The 17,489-nt window shown below is 34.1% G+C and overlaps 1 protein-coding gene across 4 annotated transcripts in view; it reads left to right on the top strand.

Annotated features, from left to right (window-relative positions):
• The window catches only part of GALNT3 (polypeptide N-acetylgalactosaminyltransferase 3), a 43,806-nt gene that overhangs the window by 16,308 nt on the left and 10,009 nt on the right, over positions 1-17,489 (top strand). For all 4 annotated transcript variants that reach the window (XM_042949002.1, XM_042949003.1, XM_042949005.1 and 1 more), the window contains 6 exons: positions 3,164-3,787; positions 7,888-8,060; positions 12,618-12,767; positions 14,411-14,645; positions 15,130-15,247; positions 16,760-16,960. In XM_042949002.1, coding sequence (XP_042804936.1) covers positions 3,273-3,787; positions 7,888-8,060; positions 12,618-12,767; positions 14,411-14,645; positions 15,130-15,247; positions 16,760-16,960 — 1,392 coding nt within the window. In that variant the 5' untranslated portion in view covers positions 3,164-3,272. The remainder of the gene's footprint in view (positions 1-3,163; positions 3,788-7,887; positions 8,061-12,617; positions 12,768-14,410; positions 14,646-15,129; positions 15,248-16,759; positions 16,961-17,489) is intronic.

Raw genomic sequence — 17,489 nt, 5'->3', positions numbered from 1 at the left:
AAGAGCTTTCTGCTAAGTGTATCCAGAGTTGAAGTCCGCTAATAGAGATGCTTAATGTTGAGTGTAATTTATCATTAATGGAAGCCTAATATTGCACATTAGCAGCAAAGGACAGAAAAGTCATATAAAAATCCCTGGGAGATTCATTTCAGAATCTTCAAGTGATCAGCAATTGATAAAAGAAGACTATTCCCTTCTGAAATAATCTGAAAAGAGCAAAGCGTCATGTTCCTACTCTAGTAAACTCTGCCACTAAAAGGTCTCAATCTCTTAATCCTCCATTGTTAAAATCTACAATCTCATCCTCAGCCTTATTTCCAAAAACACGTTCTGAAAACAGTTGTGTGGTATTTATTTTTATTTTTTTATTTTTATTTTCATTTTATATATAGAGAAAGCACACACAAGTGGGGTAGAGGGGCAGAGGGAGGGAGAGAGAGAGAGAGAAAGAGAGAGAGAAAATCTCAAGCAGGTTCCACTCTCGGTGAGGAGCATGACATGGGGCTTGATTCCAGGATCCTGGAATCATGACCTGAGCCAAAATTGAGTTGGACCCTCAACTGACTGAGCCACCCCAGCGCTCCAGTGTGTGTGTGTGTGTGTGTGTGTGTGTGTGTGTGTGTGTGTGTGTGTGTGTGTGTTTATTTGACTCATTTGTCCAGAAAACCTTATGTGATACGAAGCTATTTGTAGTTCTTTCCTTAGGGTTTCCCCTTATCTCCTTACATTTAGAGTGTCATTTCTTGACCCTTGAAGATCTTATTTCAGATAACTTCAACTAAAAGCTTAGTATTGTTTTCAACGTAAATTTTAGTTAGCTAACATACAGTGCAATATTGGTTTCAGGAGTAAAAAACTTAATATTTAAAAAAAATTTTTTTTTAATGTTTATTTATTTCTGAGACAGAGACAGAGCATGAGTGGGGGAAGGGCAGAGAGAGAGGGAGACACAGAATCAGAAGCAGGCTCCAGGCTCTGAGCTGTCACCACAGAGCCCGACGCGGGGCTCAAACTCACAAACTGTGAGATTATGACCTGAGCCGAAGTTGGTCGCTCAACCGAGTGAGCCACCCAGGCGCCCCAAAAAGCTTAATATTTTAGATCAGACCTGAGTTTGAACACAGTTGGGAGAGTACTGCTTTTCCACTTAAACTGAATCATGTTGGCCAAGCCACTGAATCTATTTGACGCTCAGTGTTTGTGGGCAAAATGGGAATGACTTCTCAAGATTATTGGAAGACTACATGAGAACCTGTGTAATATTAAAGTATCGGGGACCTAATCAGTATTTAACAAAAGTAAATTATTATTTTATTATTTCTGATAAATTAAATCTTGGTCCTTCTTTCCTTTTCCTGGTAAAAAAATTTATTGGGTGCTCACTGTGTCACCGACATCGTGAGTGCCAGAAAAACAACCAGGAGTAAGGGAGACATCATTTGTGTCCTTCATAAGCTTCCTTTGACTCCCTCATTAGAGACATCCTAAACTAAAACCTGCTAATTGAGTGACTTCTTCAGATAGGCACACACACAATGATAGGATTATTGCCCTATTGGTGAAGAATTCCATTCTTCTTTCTCATTCCCCAGCCTACCCTCTAATATGATTTTGGGCATATAGTATCTTGGGAAAACCATCACTGCTATGGAAATATTTAGTTTTGTCATCTCCCTTTACTGTATGCTTTCCCTGGACCCTTTCTTGTTTTATGTTGTATTAAAACATCCTAAGGGGACCAGCACATTCCTTCTCAAATGCCTAATCTAGCTTACATACATACACAGCAAGAATTGTATGGTTCTGAAACTACATTGTGTCTTCAAATAATGTAAAAAGTATACGAGGTCATTTTAATCCTTACATGAGGCTCTGAAAGCAACCAAAACTCAGATGTATTAGAATCTCATTTTTCTGGGCGGTATACATTATAATTGAATTATCTTTTGAAACCAAAGTGCCTATTCCATACATACATACATATCTTTCCAATTAGAAGTAGTATACAGAACTAACTATTCAAATTCTGCCTCTTCTGTTTATTTAGCTTAAAATTTTTTACTAAAGGCCAGAGAATCCATCTTAAAACTTGGCTTTTTAATTTTAAATTTAGCGGTATCTTTGGAAGAAAAACTGAATAAGGTGTCAAAGTTAGTTTTCACATCTATAAATTAAATTTTCCTTAAAATATGTTTAGAATGTAGGGAGAACAGGCATTCTCCTTCCCCTTTGTGCCTGCAAATTTGACTGAGTATAATGGTGCATGTTATGTAATTATATACTGAAACCCCTTCATATTATATTTTTTAAAACATCGTGAAGAAAATCAGGCTGTCATCGATGTTCTCTTTTTTCCTTTTCCTTTCTTTTGCTTCTGGTGGCCCATATTAGAGTTTAGTAAACATGTTGTCTATTCTTAGGGTAGACACTGTTGCCTCTTTAGAGTCACTTCAAGTAAAAAGCTTAGTGCCATCTTCTTTTTGTTATTAGATTTTATTATTTGTGTGAACTATAGAAAATAGCTGTGGTATAACACCTTAGACACTCTTAATTTTCTACTCTTCAGTAGAAAGAAGAGTGGTTCTATCAGGATTCACAAGTATTATCAGGTGAATAAATTTGAGAGTGTGCCAGTTTACTTGTTAAAACTACTTATAATCTTAACTGGTTTAGTTGGAATAGAGGTGCATAAGTTGAGGACAAACTCCATAAAATAAAAGCCACTATTTTAGATGTATGCCTAACAGTACCTATCAGTATACCTACACTTTCTTACGGATTTCCCCCTTTCTTTATAATCAATGCAATGAAGTCCTTTGGCCCCTTGGTCATTGAGTTAAGGTACCTTTTTTTTTTTTTAAAGAAACTCTAAATATGTTTATAAAAATAATTGTATGCATATCATATAATAAATATTAGCCACGGTTTACAAGGTATTTTTTATTGGAGAGAAATCTCTAATATATCCTCAATAGATTATAGCTAATTATAGCAAATGTGTTCTTCCAAAAGTGTAAATTTCTTGAGGGCAAGATATCTTTGTATTTTTCTTAGCCATAAGAGTACAGTTGTTTGTAGCTTATGTTGTTGGTTGAATGAATCAATTGAACCATGCCTATAGGAATGATTAGCTACTAATGCCATTTATCATTTCCATTTATAGGTATTACCATTTAATGAAACCTTCTTGCCAGCAAATCTATGATAAAAAATATAAGTAACAGAGGAAACTATAACTGTTATTTGTCAAGTGGGAAGCTTTTAATGTCAGAATGGCTCACCTAAAACGACTAGTAAAATTACATCTTAAAAGACATTATCATAAAAGGTTCTGGAAACTTGGGGCAGTAATTTTTTTCTTTATAATATTTTTGATTTTAATGCAAAGAGAAGTAAGTGTTCAATATTCCAAAGAGGAATCACGGATGGAAAGAAACATAAAAAACAAAAACAAGATGTTTGATTTAATGATAGAAGCTGTAAACAATATTAAAGATGCAATGCCAAAAATGCAAATAGGAGCACCGGTCAGGCAAAACATTGATGCTGGTGAGAGACCCTGTTTGCAAGGATATTATACAGCAGCAGAATTGAAACCTGTTCTTGACCGCCCACCTCAGGATTCTAATGCACCTGGTGCTTCTGGTAAAGCATTCAAGACAACCAATTTAAGTATTGAAGAGCAGAAGGAAAAAGAACGTGGAGAAGCAAAACACTGTTTTAATGCTTTTGCAAGTGACAGGATTTCTCTACATCGAGATCTTGGACCAGACACTCGACCTCCTGAGTATGTTAAACAATATTCATTGTTTACTGTTTAACATTAGAGTTTGCAGGGGAGGGGCATTAGCTAAGGAATTTGCTTGTTCTGTAGTAACTCTTTGAGGCAAAATATCAGCAATTGCTGTTTAATTTAATTATGTTTGCTTATTATTATTGAGGCTTTCCATATCTATGCTTGGTGAGGCATTGCAGATGTAGAAGGTTGTTACCTTACAAATTAGGAGACTAGATTTTAGATCTGATTTCTGTAGAACCACAAGGAAATTCTTAATTCTTAGATGCTTTAGTTTTCTAATTTATTAAGAAGGGCATATTGGGCAATTTTATGGGAGATGTGGGAGGCAGAGGAGCTGTTTCTGTTCCTCTGTGTGTTGCTGTAGAATAAAAATGTTTAAAAAGTGCCGAGATTTTGGAGCTGTTAGATAAGAATTTTCTATGAACTAAGTCACAGACTTTGTGGCTACTTTCAGTACTGTAATTGTATTTCAGAATGCCTTGTAACCTTTTGTAATCTTTCTTTTAAAGAACAATATTGTTAAATTGCTAATTCAATTATGATTTTTTTTTCTCTAGAGTTTTGTTGAATAAGTTATCATATGTATAGAATTGTCTCTCTTTAGCTTCTAAGAGGCCAACATTGCCTTTTATGTCCCTTTGTTTACATGGTATCTCAAGTACACAGTATTTTTATTCTGGTTTCCCTCCAGTTCCAACTATGCTCTGTCCATTGTTATCTTTGAGGTGGTGTTCAAGTGTTCTATTTGAATTCAAATAACTAAAATAAATTCCAGCAGTTTTCAAACCATTTGTTGATTTGTTGAAAGTATGAGATAAACCGTAAGCAAGCAATGCCTACATATTTTGCTTCCTGGTTATAATAGAATTACATTTGGAAATGCATCTGAAGAAAAGAACTTTGATAGACTTAAGTCGATGGCTTCACTCCTATTTTTCTAGATGTATGATCATGAATACTTGCTCTAACTAAGAGTCCCTTAATATTGAAGTTGGGTAGATTAGATTTCTGTCTCTCTATTGTAATCTGTGTGATTCAAGATTAAGGTGCTAAACATTTTTAAGTGAATATGTGAAGAAACAAATGAATGTCTATAAAATATTCTACCTTTATAACAAGGCACAGAATAGTTCTTTTCTTATGTTAATAGTTAAAATGCAGTATTGCATTTGACTGATTTGGGGAGAGGTCTTGACTGAAAAGCAATCCACATCACAAATCAAGAAGCATAATTTTTATTCTTTGACATGACAGTCAATGTCAGCTCAAGACAAGTATTTTTTTCCCCCAATATAGCATTGAGGAACTACAATAATATTCAATAATGAAATCATTGTAAGTGAAAAACAACGAGGTACTTAAAGTAAAGAACCTTTTTTGGATAAGAATTGGATACCTAGAACTGTGAAGAATTGGTGAAGATTTAACACTTTCTTACTTTAAATTTAACTTATATCAGCAAGGAACACATTTTCTGAAGAATTGCTGGTCATTTCCATGCTCATTGAAAATATAGATTCAATGTCTCTCAAAGTCAGATGGTCATGTGATTGATAATTTAAGTACATATCTATATGCCAAATTTTACAAATGGTTTGAGTATAAGCAGTCAGTTTGGCAAGTTATTTAATTTCACTACTTTAAGTGACATGTAAAACAATATCTAAAGCCTAAGTTTAATTTTTTTTATTGTTTCAGAATAAATGAGGTTTATGAAATCATACTGTGAAATTGTATCACTTGCATTAATGCTATAACATGACACCTTTACTTGATGTTAACAGTTATCAGTTAAGCAAAGAAATCCTAGCTTGAACTAAGGAAAGCTTTGTAAGAATAAAGTGATCACATTTCATTAATGTGAATTTTTGTGAATTTTTGAATTTAAAATTTCGAAACCTTTTTGTAATTATTAATATTAGTCACATGACAAGTAAATGTATGCAAGGTTTTTTGGTTTTTTTTTTTTTTTTTTAATCCCAACACCCCATACAAATGCTTCTAAGACAATAAATCATAAGGTTTTTGGTGGTTTTTTTTTTTTTTTTTAAGAAAAACAGCATGGAGTTTTTAAATAATTTTTACTTTTAATTTATGTTGGTTTGCAAACCTTTATGTCTTAAAAATACAAGCTTATATTTAGTCATACATTTCTGTGTAATTGTAAGTCAAGACTAATTGTGAATAGGTAGTTTGTGTTTGGACCTTACTTCTAATTGGCAGTTTATCCAAAATTCACTTTAAAATATATCATTTGCTTTCATCTGTCAGTGAGGATGAATGTCATTATTTGCTTCTGACTATGCATGTATATTTGAAATCATGAAGGCACAAAGAGAGCAAAATCACTTTCGCTCATAACCTTTGCTTCCTTTTCTTACTCAACAGTGTTGACACACTCTATTAATACTTTATCCTCAACTTAATTCCTTGTTTATCCCTACTAATATTCCACCCTAAAGACAGCCTCTCAGAATAGTATCTGAAACATTCAAACTGAGGTATGGCTATAAAAGTGAATAATGAGAACATACAGGGTATCTTTCTTTGGGTGGCTTTCCCAGGCCTCTAGGGTCATACTGGGGGCTCTGTTTCCCTCACAGAGCATTTGAAGTGTGTTAGTTTCTTATCTCCATAAGTGAATGATTTACTTCCTATCTTTGGGTTTGAACAGCACTGTTTGATTGTTCACACGCTGTATTTATAGTGCCTTTTGAGTGGGAGGATTTTATATTCTGCTGTCTAAAATTGTATAACCATTTATGATTTTTAAGTGAACTTAAAGATTATTTATTTTTACCATAGACCACACATATTTTATGTCTCAGGGTTACTCTGATTTTACAGTGTTTTGAAACCCTCTACTCTGTTATATCTTTGGATCCTCACCTCAACTCAGTAGGTGAGAGACTGTGGTCAGCTTCAGTCTCAAAGGCTGGGTACTGTACAGATCCACTCATACCCAACAGCTTCTTATGAAGATTATTTTCATTGAGGAAGATATTATTATAAAAATAAATTCAAGATCAATTTGTAACTAATGTGTTTAGCTAATGGTTAGTACCATTAATCAGCCAAAAACGACTTAGGGTCTATCTCCTTGTGCCTATCAATGTTTCATATGGCAAAAAGATCACATGACTTTTAACAGGGATTTAGGATTTTATGTAAAATTTTTAAGTTTAGTATTTTAAAATGCTAGGTCTTATTTAATTAAACTCTAGATCAGGTTACTGGAGCAAAATCTTTAACACAACATTGTTGGTATATGGTAGCAACTTAGTAAGTCTTGCTGAATTGTGAGCATCATAAAAAAAATAGATTTTATAGTAAGCCATTTTTTTCTCTTTTGGTTCAAGTAGAGATTAAGTAAATTGATTTAAAAACTTGAAAAATATTACATACTTAGGAAAGTAAGAATCTCTACGAAGATGAATATTCATTTAATAAAGTTGCACTGTTTAAAGTTTATTTATTTTTGAGAGCTACAGTGTGTGCGTGCACACATGCACAGAGAGTGGCAGAGAGAGTGGGAGAGAGAGAATCCCAAGCTGGTTCCATGCTGTCAGCATGGAGCCTAATGCGGAGCTTGATCCCACAAACCACGAGATCATGAGCTGAAAGCAAGAGTTGGACACTTAACTGACTGAGCCACCCAGGTGCCCCTGAAGTTGCACTGTTAAAAAAAATTGGAGGTAATAAGAAAAATGGATTTCTACAAGGGGGGGGGAGAAAAATTGGTTTTTATTTGAGCGATTACAAGTGTTTGCCATTGTTATAGGTTATCTCGTTTGTAGGTTATATTTTCTATTTAAAATGCTATTTGTATTTGAAATTATATTGTTGAGAAAACTTACAATAACACGTTTTAATCCTTGACCTGGAATCTGTATCAGTGGACATGATCTCTGTGTAAAAAATTTTGTTTTGATTTGCATTTGCATAGCATTAAGATCAACTTACATAGAAAAAAATTGTCTGCTATTGTTTCTGTGGTGATAATGGTTAAATCATAATTTTAGTAATGGCATAGCTCTGAAATAAAGTAATAAAATTCATAATTGTTCTACTTCTTTGACTTCTTCTAGATGTATTGAACAAAAATTTAAGCGCTGTCCTCCCCTGCCTACCACCAGTGTCATAATAGTTTTTCATAATGAAGCCTGGTCCACGCTGCTTAGAACTGTCCACAGTGTGCTTTATTCTTCCCCTGCCATACTGCTGAAGGAAATCATTTTGGTGGATGATGCTAGTGTAGATGGTAAGAAAGCACATGCAAATTAGGTTGTTTTCCAAGTAAATCCATGTGATGTTGTCCAAAGTCTATTTGATTGTATTGTACTCTCTGTATGCAACGCCCCCCCCCCCCCCTCTTGAATATAATACCTTGGATGATGGGTATGATGGATGAGAGTAGAATTCAAAGGTATCTATATTTAAATATTTTAAAGTTCAGAAATGTTTGAAGTACCATGACTTCTAACTTTGTGGTCCTCAATGTGAGACTTTTATTGTAAGGCATAGTGGTTAAGAACACAAACTTGAGCCTTGAGTCAGGCTGCCTTGGTTTGAATCCCAGTTCTGGTCCTATCCTGCTGTGTAACTTGGACAAATTACTTAACCTTTTTATGCCTCAGTTTCTTTATCTGTAAAATGGGGAAAATGCCATATTTCATTGAATTTATTGCACATAATTAGTTTATTTTTTAAATTTTTATCTTTTCATCATTAGTTTACATACCGCTAGAATAAAAAACCCTCACAACCAATTACACTAAGATGCCATTGATTATAATAAGTATCTAATGGTGCAGCTTAGAATTGAGGAAATACATAAATGATACATAACTCCTAGGATTGTTTTGAAGATTAGGTGAGTTAATATAAATAATACATTAATTAATAATATAAATGAGTAGTTAAAAATCATTAAAGAGTCACTACATCCTGTTTTATTTTGGCTGCTAAGTATTTCAATATTGTTTACAAAGTTAGCTGAATTCTTTAATGAATTTCTACTTAAAATTACAAATCAACGGTCAGTTACTAAATTGTACATTTTAAATTGGAATTGCAAGGCTAATCAGACAAATGCCCTAATTTGCTAAGTTTTCAAACATTATGAGTATTTTAAAAACCAAACAGATATAGATTATTTCAATGATCACAAAATTTATTCCTGAATTAGTTGAGTTCAGAGCCTGATTCTTTAAGGTCAAATTCTCACTCCAATACTAACTAGCTGTTTCCTCATCTGTAAAATGGGGATAGTGATACTCTTTCATCTATCCGAAAGCAACATCTGTTTTAAGATAAACCATTACTTTATGTGCCATGAAAAAAGAAAAAAATACTGCTTATTAAGTGACATATCATCAATAACAAGATGTATCCAGACTTAAGAAATGATAATAAGTGAATAAAGCATAGAATTACTAACCTGGCTTATTTAATATTCTACATACAATCCTAAACATTTCTTTAACTTCAAAATAAAATATCATGAGTGAATTGAGATTGTTTTCAAGTTAAGTATCATCTAGGTGGAATAAGTTTGCTTATCTCCAGAGATGTTTGACATGGATGTGAAATGTATTCACTAAATGGGGAAGTTTTATAATTCAAGTTCCCTGCATATGGGTACACAGTACTGGATCAGAGATTTGAATCTCCACTCCTCTTACCCAGGTTATAACACCACTTAATTGTAACCAACTGATTTATTTACTGCTTGAAATGTTATGATTTTTTTTTTTTTTAAATTCTTGGTCTGTAGTCCATAGAGGTGTGTTTTTCCCCCCATGTTTATGTATTTGTTTTGAGAGAGAGAGAGAGAGAGAGAGAGAGAGAACACAAGCAAGAGAGGGGCAGACAGAAAACGAGAGAGAAAGAGAATCCCATGCAGGCTCTGCACTGGCAGCACAGAGCCCGATGCAGGGCTCAATCTCATGAACCATGAGATCATGAACTGAGCTGAGATCAAGAGTGGGACGCTTAACTGAGTGAATCACCCAGGCGCCCCTGCATCCATAGTTTTAAGTGACATTTGATTAAATTCTGCATGTCTCTCATATGTTATATTGTAAAAAGAAAAGAAAAAAAAATCCCTCTTTGGTTTTTTGAGCTTTCTTCTCAGATGGTTTTTGTTTGATTTTTCAAGCAGTGAGAAATTAGGGTCACAGTAAGGCTACTTGTAATAAGCCTTCAGTTGAAGGTAACTTCTATTATTGCTCAAACAAAATTAATAGAATTAAAGGAAATCAGAAAGAAAAGTGATATCCAATCATAATCTTCCTATTTAATTTTAATTTTGCTTTTTCTCTCTTGATTGCTGTCTAAATAAACATAGAATGTTTACCTAGTTACATCCATGTCAGAAATTCAATTTTGAAATCTGACATTTTCATATAGTATTATTATTAGCCCATTTCTTTTACCTTCAAAACTTTATTTTTAATGACCATGATGGACTAGATGCATTTTACTTATTTTACCACTCACCTTCACTCACCCCACCCTGTTAGTATATATCACACTGTAATGAATATCCTTTCTTTTGAATTGTATCTTTGGGTAAGTTAGACTGCTTGGTCAAAGGGTCTGAATATTTTAATTCTTTATAGCATTGGCAATGAACTTGCAACAGTTTTCTTGGTGGGGAATCTTTTTGCATCCTAATGTAATTAATTTGTCTTATTGAATCAAAGATTTAATGAGTACCCGCTATAGAAAATGTGTTCCTAGTTGTTGTAAAGGAGCTTGTGATGTAGAAACTATAGTCCCTGGTTTCAATTGGTTTAGGAAAGAGCAGCATAATATGTGGATAATCAAGTGACAAAGAGATAGTTAAGTCCTAGTGACAGCAAAACAAGACAGTCAACATTTTCAGAGCATGGGCCATGTGGTAAGCCTTGTCTTAAATGCACAGCAATCTTTCATTTTTTTTTTTTTTTCAACTTTTTTTTATTTATTTTTGGGACAGAGAGAGAGACAGAGCATGAACGGGGGAGGGGCAGAGAGAGAGGGAGACACAGAATCGGAAACAGGCTCCAGGCTCCGAGCCATCAGCCCAGAGCCTGACGCGGGGCTCGAACTCACGGACCGCGAGATCGTGACCTGGCTGAAGTCGGACGCTTAACCGACTGCGCCACCCAGGCGCCCCAGCAATCTTTCATTTTTATACTCTCAGCAATCCCTTGTAAGGGTAAATGCTATTATCCCCATCTTATAGATAAACTGAGGTCCAAGTAAAATAAAATAACTTACCAAAAGTCACTCAGCTAAAAGTAATGGTGCTATAAATAAATAAACCCAGGAGGTCTGATTTCACAGCTTTGTGCTCTTAACCTTGCAAAAATACAGGTATGGATGGGGCTTGAATTTAAGGGGCAGATAAAAATTTATAGGAAGTTTGGAAGTTGTGGGTCAATAAAAAATTCTTTAACGACTCAAGCAGTGGGACAGTTTATTGAAGGAATCTATAGTGACTCCATTAAAAAAGATTCAATCCCCATTAAAGCCTTTGAAATGTTTTTATACAAGTTTCTATTTTATAAATCTATGATTAAGGCAGAAATATCCATGATTTATATTTTAAGAGAAGTTACAATCCTGCTTGTCTTTCAGAGAATTAATTCTGAGGTTCTTAGAAGGTATGAAAAAGTTAGCCTATTATTTTGAGGCAACAATGCTTAGATTTATTGTCCACAGAAGTTGTTCCTGAACTCTCACTTCCTTTATGAATGTTTAAACTTTGAATAAGCAACTCTTTTATCTGTACCACTGGAGAACTGAAAAAATATATATATAATCATAGATAAAGTCATCTATGTTTGCTTCTGGAATCAGGCAGAAGCAAACATCTACCCTAGGACATTTACTGATGTTCTCAGCATTCCCAGATCTTTTTGAGGCTGTGCTATGGGCCCAAGAAGGCCACCTGAAGAAACACATTGTATACTCAACAAAGAATCAAGAATTTATTGGTGAAAAAAGCAGACTTAAGAAGTTGTTTCAAAATACGAACAACACTTGACTGACATGATTAATGTGTTTTCTTTTACCTACTGTTTTAATTCTTGCTTATCATGTCTCATCCAAATTGGAATGTTGAATATCTTAAATTATATACCCATTAATAAGATTTAGCCTGTTTTTAGCTCCATTCCTAACCTACATGCTCCTTTCTTCTTTCATATTTTTATTGGAAAAAATTCTGTGTCAGCAGACTCCAAAGCTTTCAAAAATTTTATGCTGACTCTTTGTAAAAATATTCCTAAACTGCTGTAGCCTTGGGCTTTCCTATTTGCCATTTTCCTCATCATTTTTGTTTTAAATTATTGTGATCACTGCCTAAGTATCAGAGAATCCTTTTGATACTTGGCATTTTTCTTTAAATTTCCAGACTTAAATTCCAATTTTAAAATGTGTCAAATATCTTTTTGGCCAAATTCAGTTTCCTTCACTCCCTTAGCTAGTTTTCTCAGACCCCTAAATGTGCCTTCTTAACTCCTGGGTCTACTCCATTTGAAGTCTCTCCCCTCCCCACAAAATATATTTATTGATATTGCATGTACAGGATAAGTCAGTGTTACCACAGTATGTGTTATAGTTGTTCAGAAGTTAAGATTTGCATATATAGCTATTGTTTTTCTTTGAAGAGTTAAAGATACAATTTCGTCTTAATGGAAGGATGTGTGCAACTGTTAAGATGACCAATGTGGAGATATTGCCCTGTGGTTTCTTCATTTGCTTTCATGTGTTCATATATGAAAATAAACCTAGGAAGAGTTAATCCTGATATTTTTTTTTCTTACAGAATACTTACATGATAAACTAGAGGAATATATAAAACAATTTTCTATAGTAAAAATAGTTAGACAAAGAGAGAGAAAAGGTCTGATCACTGCCAGGTTGCTAGGAGCAACAGTTGCAACAGCTGAAACCCTCACATTTTTAGATGCTCACTGTAAGTATATATGTATAGACGTAGTTGTAACATTTTCCCCTCTGCTTCCCTCTAACTTAAAAAGTGAAGAAGGCTTTTCTTTAAATAACTAATTGTATTTTCTTTAACATCATTTTCAGCTGATGCTTATAGCAATGACAGCCTAAGCAGGTTATAGCTCTGGGTAGGAGCCTCCTTTCACTTACATGGAGTTAGGCTCCTTAACTTCAGTATCTTCCCTTCAGCGACCAGCTTTCCCAGCGAGTTATCCTTGCTTGGGATTTTTTTCAGATACTCATTGTGTCCACCCCCCCCCCCCAATGTTTTTCCTTATTATTATTGATTCTTATAGTTTAAAATGAATGAAAGTTTTAAGTGTAAGCAATTTTATCTTTAAACTTTGTCCTGGTACTGATACTTTCAATTTCTATATTTCCACTCTTTTTTCAAAGATTTGCACACTCCTCTTGTGCTAAGTTAGAGGTGTCCCCTTCCAGCTTTTTCTGGTATCTTTTCTACGAATAGTATCAATTTTTGTTTTTGTTGCTACTGTCTTTTTTTTTTTTTTTTGCCCTTTATTTTTAGTGGTTTTGTTCTCTAGTGTCAATGATTTTAAAGTATTTAGAAAGTATTTTTAGAGTAAATTTTAATGGGCATGTTAGGGATCATCAAAATGTCCCTTAGTCCTTCAGCTTTAGATTTAGTGGATTATACTTTGTATGACTGTTTTGTTTTGAATTGAACTGACTAGCCCTTAGATTATGTTTGACCCAGCAAATGGTTTTGGTCCTATGCTAATTTTTCTAGGAGGACTTTTGGATTTGTTTGAGTCTCTTCAGAGTTTTCATATCCAGTACTCCCTTAATACCTGGCCCTCAAATGAAGAGAGGTCTATAGGTAATCCAAGGGAAGCATTTTGAAAAAGAAATGGTTCATTCTCCAATATTTCCTCTCCTGGTCCAAAATTCCAATTATGTCACACTGGGCATTCTTCCTCTGAGGCAAATGTATCTGATGATCCTCCTTGATGCCAAGTGGTCCTCCTAATAACTGCCAAACTCTGCCTGATGGGGAGACCTGGGTAGGACTGAGTCTCCTGAACTCTGTGTATTAAGTGAGCCTGGCCCCCAGCCAGGACCCAGACTTTGTATGGCATTCCTTTGCCCCCACTTTCCATTAGGGCTGGTCCTTCTCCAACTGCTGACATCAGAATATTCTGACTCGTTGGCTTATTTTCTCCTAAGACTCAGAGAAATGAAGATTTTGTTACTATACCTTACTGAGGGAGACAAGTTTATATAAATCAGAACACTTTTGGGGCTAGGTGGCATGGATCAGCAAAAACTTACCTTTGATCCAAGGCACATTTTAGAGGAAAACACATCATCTGAAATTTAAATACACCAGTATCATTTTATTTCCTCTCTAACGTTAAAAAAAAAAATCATCCTCTGTAGATAAACTTTCCTAACTATGCTGAATTGTGCCTTACCTTTTTCATCCAACCCTCATCTTATCGCCAGAAACCTTTAAGAAATCTCCCCTATGTAAATGTTCAAAACACGAATGGCTGTTATTCTTGTTTCTCTAAATCATCTTCAAACCACAAAAGAGAAAACCCTCAGTGTTTTCTTTGGGTTAATTAGAATTGTGTTCCCTTCCAGGTGAGTGTTTCTATGGTTGGTTAGAACCTTTGTTGGCCAGGATAGCTGAGAATTACACTGCCGTGGTGAGTCCGGATATTGCATCCATAGATCTGAACACATTTGAATTCAACAAACCCTCTCCTTATGGAAGCAATCACAACCGTGGAAACTTTGACTGGAGCCTTTCCTTTGGCTGGGAGTCGCTTCCTGATCACGAGAGGCAAAGAAGGAAAGATGAAACCTACCCAATTAAGTAAGACGATTGCTCCCAAAGTCTTATATGCAGTTCAGTTATTTGAATATGTATTCACACTTTGCTTTTTACAGTTTTTGCCTCCAAGGTAATTCACACTAATGAAATAAAGAAACACACACACATCCTATGTTGGGAATAGAGAAGCCATTTATGTATATACTTACACATGATGTTACCGAATAGGAAGTAGAATCAGTGAGGCCTTTTGTCTTCTCATAATCATTAGTAAAGAATCCTTAGAGTTGGTTAGAAGACACTTAATAATTTTGTTTCTCTGGGAAAATATATTTAAAGTACTTCCCTCCCCGCTTCCCCATAAAATTTGACTCTGAAGGTAGCATTTTTAGTTTCTATTAACCAATATAAAACTTCTTGAAATTGTGATCTAATTTGTTTGTGATTTGATTTAGTCACTCTTTAAATAACTTGTTTTTCCGTATTTTATTTTTATAACAAAATTTGACAATGGATTATTTTTCAGAACACCCACTTTTGCAGGAGGCCTTTTTTCCATATCAAAAGAATATTTTGAATATATTGGAACTTATGATGAAGAAATGGAAATCTGGGGAGGTGAAAATATAGAAATGTCTTTCAGAGTAAGTTTATAAATATAACACATATTAGACAATAAAATACACATTTTGTTCTAATTGGCTGATATGATTATCCTAGATGTGTGCAGGCTTTACTTTTTGTGCTTTCTAAAATTCAATTGCTAGAAATTTTAGAATACGGGTATTTCTTTTTAAAACGTTAATATATTTACTCGTTGCTGCCAGTGTAACAAGAGGAATCAGTTAAACTCCTGTGTCCAGCCAATAGCACCAATTAATGCACTTGTAGCTACTGAATTCCAGCCAAGATAAATATAATTCAATCTAGTGCTTCAGGAAATGAGTTGATTATCAAGGGAGTCAGAATGGAAAAACATTTATGTATAATTTTAAAAAGACCTTAACTCTTTGGATTAAATGACCTTTTTTTCCCCCTATACATATTAAAAGTCAATATGAGAAACAAAACAAAAACTTTGGATGGTCTCCACATACACTTATTTCATTTCATGATTCATTTTCTGCAATGACTCTATCATTCATCTTTCATCCTTTAGACTGGAAGGTACTGGGAAAAGAACTGAACTAGTAGTTAGAAGATTTAAGTTTTAGCTCTGGCTCCATTACATAATGGCAATGATGATCTTAGCCAAATTTGAACTGCTCAAGGGAGGGGTCTTATTATATCCATTTAAGTATTCCCAACCCCTAGCGTGTGTTAGATCTCAGGCACAATTTGTTGAATTAAAAATACCACTGAGTTTTCTCATTTGTTTAAAAACAAAAGAGAGAGAGAGAGAGAGAGAATATGATCTCTTGCCCTAATGCTAGCACAGATTATTAAGCATGTCTTCATTTTCGATTTTTTGCTTAGTGACTGTTTATGGCAGAACTGATTGCTAAGATTTTTAAATGAGCAAGTATTGATTTAATAATTTTTCATTTTATCTAGAGATAATGCAAATAAGTTTTTTTGTCCCTCTATCTCTAAATAGGTATGAGTCTTTAATAATGACCAACTACTTCACAAGCTTAAAAGATTGTACTTTGGTATTATCTGGAATTGTTTTCTAAATTAGAAAATTGAATATGCAAGGAGTAAATAGAGTCTGGGTCCACTTACTCCAAGACTGCTAGTTCATGCCAGAGAAGAGAGAATCTGGTTCAAGTGAAGTGGCCATATAACTTGTATAAGAAGATAGAATTCAAATACAGAAGAGTCTTTGGTCTTTTGTATATATTAGAGAGCTCGCATAATTGTTTGCAAAAAACAAAATGTGGGGCTTTATTTTTATGAGAGATCTGAAATCACTATTTTGTTGAAATATTTCCTGAAAGTATACTTATGTTGTCTTTAGTATTTGTACCATTTCATAAAGTTGTTTTTTTATATTTAAGAATTTAAGTTGAACTGGCAGAGGACAGAGACTATTTGTGAAGTTATTATAAATCTTTTCTGTTTTGTTTTCATTAGTATCTTAAAGGTGAATTTAAAAGCAACACTTTTATATTTTAAAAATACTGTGAATTTAAACAAATATCATTAATTATCAGGTATGGCAATGTGGTGGGCAGTTGGAGATTATGCCTTGCTCTGTTGTTGGACATGTCTTTCGCAGCAAAAGCCCTCATACCTTTCCAAAAGGCACTCAGGTGATTGCTCGCAACCAAGTTCGCCTTGCAGAAGTCTGGATGGATGAATACAAGGAAATATTTTATAGGAGAAACACAGATGCAGCAAAAATTGTTAAACAAGTAAGTTAGAGCTAAATCATTAAATTACAATAAAAATCCACATCAAGTTCACATATTCTTTTACTTATTTGTGTCAGTTCAAGTGCAAAACATTTTTAAAAGTTAATTTTGAAATTGAGTTTTTTAACTCAGAGTATATAACTTATTGGAGCACCTGGTGGCTCAGTCAGTTGAGTGTCTGACTCTTGATTTTGGCTCAGGTCATCTCTCTCCCTCTGCCCCTTTCCCTCGTGTGCACATGCACGTGCTCTTTCTCTCAAATATATATATATATATAATATGTATGTATAATATATAATATATATATAATATATATATTATATAATATACATATATATTATATATATAAATATATATAATATTTATATATATTATATCTATTTATGTGTGTGTGTGTGTGTATACACACACACATAACTGATTGATGCCGATGTTTTCTTTTTTTTTTCTTGAGGAAAAATCAAGTAATATGCCTTTTTAAAAATTTAGGCATTCCACTTGATGTTACTCTTTAAGTATGGAAGATATT

The sequence above is a fragment of the Panthera leo genome, chromosome C1 (genome assembly GCF_018350215.1).
Source record: "Panthera leo isolate Ple1 chromosome C1, P.leo_Ple1_pat1.1, whole genome shotgun sequence".
Lineage (NCBI taxonomy): Eukaryota > Metazoa > Chordata > Mammalia > Carnivora > Felidae > Panthera > Panthera leo.
This window is presented reverse-complemented; position numbering and strand designations above follow the sequence as displayed.